The sequence below is a fragment of the Protomyctophum parallelum genome, assembly GCF_964188405.1.
Source record: "Protomyctophum parallelum genome assembly, chromosome: 23".
NCBI classification, from domain to species: Eukaryota; Metazoa; Chordata; class Actinopteri; order Myctophiformes; family Myctophidae; genus Protomyctophum; species Protomyctophum parallelum.
Window position 1 is genome coordinate 2,354,532 of NC_139715.1, and position 11,316 is coordinate 2,365,847.

At 43.5% G+C, this 11,316-nt stretch overlaps 1 protein-coding gene across 1 annotated transcript; it reads right to left on the reverse strand.

Moving 5' to 3' along the window:
* Positions 1-1,999: 1,999 nt before the first annotated feature.
* On the reverse strand, positions 2,000-9,996 carry LOC310854347 (N-acetyllactosaminide alpha-1,3-galactosyltransferase-like; the record flags this gene model as incomplete). Its single annotated transcript, XM_083758945.1, is given in 7 exon segments — positions 2,000-2,150; positions 4,325-4,402; positions 5,322-5,404; positions 5,407-5,457; positions 6,269-6,385; positions 9,129-9,242; positions 9,955-9,996. Coding segments are annotated over 7 exon segments (636 nt in total).
* Positions 9,997-11,316: the final 1,320 nt, after the last annotated feature.

Sequence of the window (11,316 nt, forward strand, 5' to 3'; positions counted from 1 at the left end):
CTTTTTATTTCTTATGGGGTTACTGTATTTGGCCCAGAGGGGTCTGTTTTCGTTTTCGTTTTATTTGTGATCCTGCTGTTTTAGCCCTGAATTTATTGTTTTACTGTTGGTTAGTATTATAGCTCTGCATCTCAAACAACCCAACTTATAGAATTATGTAAGTAAACAAAGGGTCTGCTCTCTGCTGGTTATTGTGGAATTGTTAGATTACTAATAATCATAGGCTATAGTATAATTATTATATCTCAAAGGTCAATTTGAGGTTTTGAGTAGAGGGTTTAAGAGATTAAAATGTAATAGCCTATCGTTCATCAATTAATGTTACCAACATATACATAGAAAAGAAACAAATAAACAAAACAAAAATTACAGGGCACACTTGTAGTGCTGTCAAACAAGTCTATGTCTAGTTTAATCTGCAATACAGTTTTATAATATAATTGCCTATGTATAGTGGAGGTCCCTGCTTGATCTCTCACTCTCAGCTAAGTGGTCCTTGGCTTGACCTGAAAAACATTGAAGACCCTGGCCTGCATGTATTATTAACGTTTTAAATGCATAGCAGATGTACAAGCTCACAACGCGTCTCATCCACGCCCCGCTGTGAGCTTGTGGATCTGCAATTTTAGGCATGCAACACCGTCTTGCTGCAGACTATAAATAAGGCTTCTATCCCAGAGAACAGCAGGGGAAAGCTGGACAGTGGAAATTTGTGAAACGGTTGTAAACGACTTTAAACGCAAGCAGTACACCCAGCTGTGGCGTTGTTGTTGTTTTACACGTGTGTGCAGACTGCAGAAGCTTTCTTTAATTACAAATTGATTATCGCGACGCAGATTTGCATAGGAGAATCAGCGAGAACAGCTTTGGAGTGTGAATCAGCACGCAGCGCTACAGTGAAAAGTCAACAGATTGACGGACAAATTCGGACAGCTATTTTATAAAGCTAAAGGCGGTGCTTCTCGTTTAATGCGTACCATAACTCCAGAAAGACATCGGCCTGCTGTAGATTAGGCTACAGTAGGCTACCCACGTTGGGACTCTCCACAAATGCAGCACTGCACTATACTCTCCAACGTCCCGTCATGGAAATATTTCAGCACAGACAGCCCAAATCCTCGCATGTATGCGCACATGCAAAACACTGTTTAAATGGCTTAAGCAAAAACTTGCAACATTGTTTTTAATTGCGCGATTTTATCTCCTACTAATTTCATAATGACACAAAGACACATCGTTGATTTATTCCTTTACTTTTTTTTATTTTTTTGTAGCCCATATACATACCATACCAGTTTTATAAACATTTTAGGAGTGAATACATATGTTTAGATGCCTGTGACAGCCTCTCAGCTGGTCAAACAATGCTGCTCCGCTGTTCTACGACAGAAAAACAGGTGAGGACAAAGCGTACGACAGCCCCCGACCAGACGTGATCTTTGAACTTTGTCAATTTCAAGCTTTGGCGGAAATGGTAAATGCCGAAAAATGTAATAATTATAATATAATTATATAATAATAAAAAAAGAATTTTGGCGTGTACCCATATTTTGGCGTACGCACGGTTGATAAATGAGGGCCTTTGTGTGCACGGCCCTGGGTTAGGGTTAGGGTCAACAGGGTGAGTGTGTGCACGGCCCTGGGTTAGGGTTAGGGTCAACAGGGTGAGTGTGTGCACGGCCCTGGGTTAGGGTTAGGGTCAACAGGGTGAGTGTGTGCACGGCCCTGGGTTAGGGTTAGGGTCAACAGGGTGAGTGTGTGCACGGCCCTGGGTTAGGGTTAGGGTCAACAGGGTGAGTGTGTGCACGGCCCTGGGTTAGGGTTAGGGTCAACAGGGTGAGTGTGTGCACGGCCCTGGGTTAGGGTTAGGGTCAACAGGGTGAGTGTGTGCACGGCCCTGGGTTAGGGTTAGGGTCAACAGGGTGAGTGTGTGCACGGCCCTGGGTTAGGGTTAGGGTCAACAGGGTGAGTGTGTGCACGGCCCTGGGCCTATTTGACCTCACTCATGTCCACCATTTGGTCTGACCTCCTCGTAGTCCTTCTGCAGCTGAGAGATCCTGATGACTCTGATGTCGTCTGGTTTCTGGTCATAGTCTGACCACAGATACTCCGGAGACAGTACTTTGGTCGGCTTGTTGTACAGCAGGTACCTGATGGAGGGACAAACACACAGATAACGAACAACAAGTCAATGATGATGTAAAAAAAAAAAAGCCACTCAAACATAATGGGGATAATATAATTAGAAATGATGCTGTGAACAATAATTCCTTCAATTTCCAAATCAAACTAAATTATCTCATAAAAGGGGACCCAACGGATTAGTCATGATTTATTTGTATCACTTCACAGCATCCCAATGTTGAAGCCGCCCCGATCTCTACTGGCCAAAGCTGGAACTACAGGTGGGCGAGTTTTTTTCCCCGTGCATGTATGTATAACACGGAGCGCTCGATAGTACTTCCTCATTTTGACCACCTTAATGTTGGTGGTAAAAAAAACTAAACAAACGCGGAAGTTAAAGCATTCTTCCGGGTCTTTCAAACACCACTGAGCAACTTCCATTGAAATGAATTGTGAGGGCGGGGCTGTCTCTAGCTTATATATATATAATAAATTATTATATCTTATAAGTATAGCACAACAGTATGTGATGTAGGAATCATACTTGATATCCCCTAGAATAGATACTTCCGAAAATAAAACTGAACTGAACTATAACTCTATGATCTAAGGCAACTTTGACGATGGCGAGGGCCAATATATTTCCACCCTCACTCCAGAGGGCCATATTGCATACAGGTTGGAGCAAAAATAGCTATATTTGAATTGAAATCCTGAATATCATACTATAATTCAGCCAATGTCTGTCTGTGTGTGTCTGTGTGTCTGTCTGTGTGTGTGTGTGTGTGTCAGAAACACTGTCATAGCTCCACACTGCCTGCACCAATCACTCCCACTTTTCACACAGGCATTGACCATAATAATATGGAGGTCTTAATGAAGCCCTATTTTCGATTTGACACATTAATGATTAATAATGAATTTATTAGTGAATTAAAAATGCGAAAAGGTACCCAGGACAGTACCCCCAGCGGCCACAGGGCGGCAAAACTCCTCTCCCCGGAAATCACGTGTCACCAGTGTCACAAGTGAATTGCATTTTGGGACGGACACTGATTAATACTGGGACACAGTTTTCCGCGCAACATCTGTCTACCACCTCCTTCGCCGTGCCGTACACATGAGCTACATGCACGCAGCTATACTTTCGCAACACACTTGTATGTGTGTACTTTCACCACGCGTGTGTGTGTGTGTGCGTGCGTGTCTCGCTACTTTCGCAACGCACGTGTGTGTGTGTGTGTGTGTGTGTGTGTGTGTGTCTCGCTACTTTCGCAACGCGTTCAATTAACATTTATACGAATACTTACGTTATAGTACTGTTTTTATTCATTAAAAAAACACTATATATATTATACAAGTTAAAATGACTGGTAATTAATATTTCTGGGGGGCAATATCTCACAATGGGTAAGGACTAGTTATTTTTAATTTTTGAATTGTAATGCTGAAAAGTTAAATGTTTAATTTCAAATGCCTTTTAAAAATTATAGTTGTTAACTTTAATACATTGGACATAAAAAAAACTAACATTTGAATACTACTCATTTAGACTGAAGTTAAAGAGGGTCATGTTTGGAATTGTAACCTGAGGTAACATGAGGGCCACATTAAAGGACCACTTCACCACTTTTCAACCTATCTTCATATAATAGGTCCTCTCTAATAATCATGAAAGAATTTTGCACGATTTTGTCCTACTCAGTCTGTGTCTCATAGGACGGCTGTGGGCAGTTTAGAAACCGTCTTCCAGTGACATCATCATTAGGCAGATTTATTTTTTAAACAAGATTTATTTACAAAAATGTTTAGATTTTCATTATCGTGAGAACGATGGCTTCCATTTTCGCATTGCAACTGTTCAGAAAAAAAAACTAGAAAGCCTGCAGTTTTTATTAGCTTGCATTCCCCATCGATGATGTCACTGGAAGACGGTTTCTGAACTGCCCACAGCCCTCCTATGAGACACAGACCGAGGAGAAGTAAATTGCACCATTTTTTCACAATTATTTAAGGACCTATTATAATGAAGATAGGTTGAAAAGTGGTGAAGTGGTCCTTTAAGTGAAGGTGGGGGACCATGTGGCCCCCGGGCCGCCAGTTGCCCACCCCTGATCTAAGGAAAGCCCACAATGCAACAAAGCACAACACAAAGCACTAAATGAGAAAATGCATAGTTATTAGTTATCATGTACTGTACTTGTTGAGATGGCTCTCCTCTTGCCAGACGGCCTCGATATCCTTCTTGGAATCTATCTCTGATTGTTCATGGCAGTACCTGAGAGAAATAACAATAACAATCTTTAATTATAGAGCACCTTTCAGACACAAGTGCAGTTCAAAGTGCTTTACATAAAAGTTAAAAAGAAATCACATGAATGCAAAATAAATTGAACAAGGGTAAAAAAAAAAAAAAAGTATAATAGCTTCAAATCTGGTCAGTAGAATTTGTTCAAATTGAAAGTGAATTTAAGATAAAGTTACAACAACATCAGTTAAAAGCAAGGTCATAGAAATGGGGTATGTCTGTCTGTCTGTCTGTCTGTCTAGACTAGCATTTGTATTGAATGACTGCAGGTTTGAGAGCCACTGTGGTTCTTGTTCCCAAGTAGGCCTGTGGCCCCGAAGGGCACAGCAGGTCTAGGTCTTCTTGTTCCCGGTGGCCAGAAGGGAACAGCCAGGTCTAGGTCTTCTTGTTCCCGGTGGCCAGAAGGGCACAGCCAGGTCTAGGTCTACAAATGGAACCGAAACGTTGCATATTGTGGACATAAAATAAAGCGCTCTTGAAGGTCTCCCTCCTTCTCCTAAAGTTCTGCTGCTTCGTCGCCGACGCACCGCCCTGCGTCTATTAGTGAGTCTCTCCTCGATAATAAACTGGGCGTCCTTGAAACGAAACGGCTGGAGAATCACTAGAGCCTTAAAAATCTTCCCTTTATGGCACAGCTGCAGTGTAGTAGTAATCTATGGCTCTGCATACCTGACCAGTCTCCAGGTATAGCCTCCCCATACAGCTGCAGTGTAGTAGTATGGGGCTCTGCGTATACCTGACCAGTCTGTACATGTCCCCCAGGTATCCCCCCACACAGCTGCAGTGTAGTAGTATGGGGCTCTGCGTATACCTGACCAGTCTGTACATGTCCTCCAGGTATCCCCCCACACAGCTGCAGTGTAGTAGTAATCTATGGGGCTCTGCCTACCTGACCAGTCTGTACATGTCCTCTAGGTATCCCCCCCACACAGCTGCAGTGTAATAGTAATCTCCCTGACCAGCTGGGATGTATAGGCCTGAGACTCCGGACGTCGCTCGTACGTAAACTTGTCCCGGTCTGTGTCCTAATATAGAGGAGAATATAAGAATCAGTGGTGGGAAAAGTATTCTGACCTGAGATCAGATTCTAACGCACAGAAGAATGTATTCCGACCTGAGATCAGATTCTAACGCACAGAAGAATGGTGGTCCTTTAACGCATTTTGACCTGAGATCAGATTCTAAAAATGTCCTAAATCCTGAAAAAATAGCAGATCTACAGGCTCGTAGCGCGCCACCGAGTGGCGCGCTACGAGCCTGTAGATCTGCTATTTTTCAATAGCTAAATCACAACGTAATGCTAACACCAAAATGGGTTCCCGCCCAAAATGGGTTAAGTAAAAGTACCAATACTGCTTAGTACTTAGTTACTTTCCACCACTGTGTATTTCTATGCGGAAAGTATATACTACTACTACTATAGAGCGTTGCAGTCCCGCCCCCTGTCATGACGACGCCAGGCCCAGTCCCGCCCCCTTTCATGACGACGCCAGGCCCAGGAAATGATTCCCAATGAATTTTTCCTCATAGACATTTCAAAAAGTATTTATCTAAAGACGGTTACGCCGCGGACAAAGCCAACTCGAGTTGTGACAAATCATGGCAATAAACACAATATTTTGGACCAAACAAAATAATTACAAAAAAATGGTGTTTGTTGTCATGATTTTTCACGACAAGAGTTGGCTTTGTACGCCACTTAAAAGGTCTTTAAATAAATACTTTTTGAAAAGTCTATGAGGAAAATGAACAGAGAATCATTTCCTGGGCCCTGGTGGTAGGGGGTGGCGGGACTGCGACGCTCTATAAGCCTATACTACTAATAACAGTAAAGACCTTGTAGAAGCTGCGGTGAAGCACTGCAGACAGCCGACTCAGGGACTCTGCTCCGAAACGGCCGTAGAAGACACTGTCGATGTCCATCATGAACAGGTAGTCTGCTTCACCACGGATCTGTATAGGGAGACAGAAACCAGATCCATCATGAACAGGTAGTCTGCTTCACCGCAGATCTGTATAGGGAGACAGAAACCAGATCCATCATGAACAGGTAGTCTGCTTCACCACGGATCTGTATAGGGAGACAGAAACCAGATCCATCATGAACAGGTAGTCTGCTTCACCGCGGATCTGTAGAGGGACAGAAACCAGATCCATCATGAACAGGTAGTCTGCTTCACCGCAGATCTGTAGAGGGACAGAACACAGAACCATCATGAACAGGTAGTCTGCTTCACCGCAGATCTGTAGAGGGACAGAACACAGAACCATCATGAACAGGTAGTCTGCTTCACCGCGGATCTGTAAGGGGACAGAACACAGATCCATCATGAACAGGTAGTCTGCTTCACCGCGGATCTGTAGGACAGAACACAGATGTTTTAGAATAGTGGGTCCGGGGACGTCCCCCAGGGGTCCTTGAGGGAGTTCCAGGGGGTACCCAGCGATAGTTTGGAACCAAATTGACCCTGACAGTACGTTTGGCGACAGCCAGGCGAATCTTCCGCAAGTGCATTATTTGTCAACGGGACCCTACAGGCAACTACTGGCGATAGAGGCGAGCAGGCGAACAGGCGATGGTCGAAAAGTGGGCGAAGGAACGTCGGCCCGAAAAGATAAAAATAATTAATCTTTTGGGCGACGTCGCCCCGGCGATAGTGCGCGATTGGGCGATAGTGCGCGATAGTCAATGAAATTCAAGCGACACTCGCCGTTGGTCTCTAAAGTCTCCCGCTGTTAAAACGTACTGTTATGGGTCTGTAACTCTGAGAGTGTACAAATGGACCCGTTAGGGTCCAACTCCATTTGGTTCCATTTGTACACTCTCAGAGTTAACTTAACATTGATTTTACGATAAAAAAGGGGGTCCCCCCCGAGATAGAAGTGCCATTAAATGGTGGCCTAATGCAGGTCCAACTGGGGGTGCTTGAAATGAAAATGGTTGAGAATCACTACTAGAGCCGTAATGAAAATCCCTGGCATATATTTTTCAAATGGGGGTAAGTTTAGGGGTCCTTGACATGAAAAGGTTTGGGAACCACTGATTTAGAACATACATGGGCCACATGGCGGCCCGGGGGCCACGTGCGGCCCCCACTTTCACTTAATAATGCGGCCCTCAGGTTAATATCATAATACTGATATATATTATAGATTTCAGCTGTTTACAATTCCAAACATGCAAACATGACCCGCTTTTGTATGTCCAATGTGTTTGGATTCAGTTCATGAAGTTAACATAACTGTAACTGAATTCATTTGAAATTAAATATATATATTTTTTTAATTTTTCAGGATTAAAACAAAAATAGCTGATCTACAAGCTCAAAGTTTTGACCTTGTATATTGGCTATTTTTTGATACGACAGTAAATATGCAACGTGGCCCCTCTGGAGTGAGTGTGGAAATATAGTGGCCCCTCGCCATCGTCAAAGTTGCCCACCCCTGATTTAGAAGAAACAAAAAGTGTGTGATGGCGTGCACCTCAGCAGCCCGAGACAGCATGCTGTATACGGTGACTTCTCTTTTTGGTTAATTTAGTTTATAAATGCATTCTCAGTATATTCTACACACATGCAAACACATTGAAATAACTTACACACAACCAGTGTGAAATGACAGCTCATTGTTTAGTTGTTTTATCTGTGTTATTTATTTGCATTTGAGTTGACTGCAATTCGAAAACTGGCCCCCGCATTTCCATTGGTTCAATAATTTATAAAACCCACAGATACTGTACACTAAATCGCTTTCAAAATGTTTCTAAGGGAACATGCCTATGTTCCCTCAGCCCTGTGTTCCCTCAGCCCTGTGTTCCCTCAGACCTATGTTCCCTCAGCCCTATGTTCCCTCAGCCCTATGTTCCCTCAGCCCTATGTATGTTCCCTCCTATGTATGTTCCCTCAGCCCTAAGTTCCCTCAGCCCTATGTTCCCTCATTCCAAATTAGACCCATGTTCCCTAACCCCCATGTTCCCTCAATCTGAGTGTAACAAATGTAATAGTGTAATAAGTATATTAGTGTAATAGTGTAATAAGTGTAACACAGACAGCATTTTTTCCCAATGAAATTGGCTGAAAAAAGCCACTCGTACTATAATCTCGCTTTTATCCATTAGATGGCACCATTTTCCCCCAAAATAGGTCATCTCGTCTCGTCTCGTCATAATAATAGGTTCATAATAATTTCTCAAATTAATTAACTTATAATTATATCGTTCGGCCTCATGGTGGCGCTATAACAGCCCACTTTACGTTTTGGCTTGTTATAACTCTTGAACCATAGGTTACTTTTTTTTTACCCTGGATTCCTTGGGTCATGACGGATCTCACCATATAGGCCGGTATATCACCATATAGGGCAGGTGCTCTAGCACCTGCCCTCCGTCATGTGGCGTGCACAGATAGACACTAGGTCCTAGTGTCTATCTAAGAAAGAACGAAAGTTACTATGTTTACCCATGGTAACTGGACTAAGCTCAATAACTTGTTTACAGTCAGGCCCTGCTCATAGAACATTTCATGGTAGGGGTTCAATGCCTTGCTCAATGGCACTTCAGTGGTGGTAATTTTAACGTGCTGGTCCGGGAATACGAACTAGCGACCTTCCGATATCAAGACTGCTGCGCAAACCGTTCGGCCACCGCTGCCCCTAGTGTGCACGCCACTGTCTAAATGGGTTATTTGACTTCCTGTACCTGTTTGTCGATGGCGGCGGTGGCCCATTTCATTCTGCCCAGAACAACGTCCTGCCAGCGCTTAGCGCTGGGCATTGGAATGACTGAAATGTTCCTTCCTTTGCCCAGGGAGATCTGTTAAACACAAAACAAACAATACTATATTTGTAATAATAATAATAATAATAATAAATCAATCAATGACGTCCAAGACTTTAGCCTTTATTTCAAACATTTCTTATAACCTCTTTAGTCCCGTATATACTTCATCGTACAACAAACAGTGAAAATAGCCGACCTACAAGTGTACAATGTGTTGCAGTGGGGCGTGTTTTCTTTTACTTTTTTGTTGTTGAAATTGTTAGTCTATAATGACGTGGGTGAAAGTGGTTTAAACAGAGGCCAGAACTATATTCCTTGAAATAAAGGCAGTCTTACTACTTGTATAATGTTCATAAACATTGTATTGTTTCCGGTCTCCTTTATTCAATTTCAATAAAAATGCTTGCCAATAATATTATAACGGGTAATAAAAACCAATGAACCAAATTATAGTGTGTAAAAGTGATGATGGTAATAAATGACTGACCTCAGGAACCTCGTCCTCGAGGTCAGTGAAGACATAATAAGTAATAAGTAATAAATGTAATAAGTAATAAATGACTGACCTCAGGAACCTCGTCCTCGAGGTCAGTGAAGACATAATAAGTAATAAATGTAATAAGTAATACATGCATGGGCGGAGCTTGGGGGGGTGCAGGGGTTGCATTGCACCCCCTGGTGGCCGGGGGTGAAATTGCTTTGCTTTAAAAAAATAAAATAAAAGTTCAAGATTACTGTACATGACCAAGACATCTCCCTTCAGGAACGGTATGGGTATTTGTGACATGGGGTATCAGAGCTAAAGGAAACCCATATTACTAAAGTATGGCTTTCCCGGTGTATTGTGCAGGAGGCCATCCAACTGGCTTATGCCAGTACAGGGTTTCAGCCTCCTGAAGGCCTTAGGACCCAGGATGCTGCCATACCCTGCGTAGAGCATATGCTCTGCTGTGGGCCTCTGCTGGTAGAATCTAAAGCAGCAGCATCAAATATTTGCGATTGTTTTACAGCCCAATAAATCATCTTCCATTGGCCTTCATTGAGTTGATTGATTGACAGCTGACATGACAAGCCTCTGTTACGGGTCTCAGGGCTGCTGAGTACCTCATTAATAAAACTGAACCTGAATAAACAGGGATAAAGACGGAGCAATGTGTGTTGCTTTTCTTTCCAGAATGTAACTGAGGGGAACCGGAAGCTGCGCTCCTTATATTGGGACCCCAGAGAACCTGGGCTAGAACAAACGTTCCGTCCTCCAGGTGGGGCGAAATACTTTCGCGGCGGAGACGTAAGTCCCAACCTATTATTTTCCGTTGTTGGCTATATTCGAGTACGTCATGGCGTAAATTTCAATTCTTCCCGACGTTTTATTAATTCGCCCCAACGTCGGGGCTATAAAATAATTCGCCACGACTTAATAATAATTCGTCGCAGCGTTAAGAATCCGTTGTGGCGTGAGGACTCGTCGCGGCATAGAACGGGACTCGTCGCGGCTATATCTACCCGTTTGCGACGTAATAGGTTGACTTTGGTATATTTGCGGTGGTATAGAATCCGTTGTGGCGTGGGGACTCGTCGCGGCATAGAACGGGACTCGTCGCGGCTATATCTACCCGTTTGCGACGTAATAGGTTGACTTTGGTATATTTGCGGTGGTATTGCCTTTTTCCGCGCATCGTGCCCGGGGCCCGGCACGTGCGCCTCGCCGGTCCGGTTCCGTGGAGGGATGGCCCGACCCTCGTCCGTGAACCCCTGGGGGGGTGGGGGGGTCCCTGGGGGACCCTTGGGGGATCACGGAGGTCCGCATAGCGACGAGAGTGCAGTGAGTGTGTGTGTGTGTGTGTGTGTGTGTGTGTGTGTGTGTGTGTGTGTGTGTGTGTGTGTGTGTGTGAGAGCATGTGTGTGAGCGCGTGTGCGAGCGCTGAAGATGACATAAATGACAAAAAATAGAATTGTGGGTGCATGGGGAAATCACAGCTAACTAAAAGATATAATGTATAAGCCAATCCCTCGTTAATCCTTGATTTGTGTTAATAATGTTAAGGGTTTAAATTATCAAAAAAATGCATCATTATGCATATCACCCAATAAAATAAAATAAAAGATC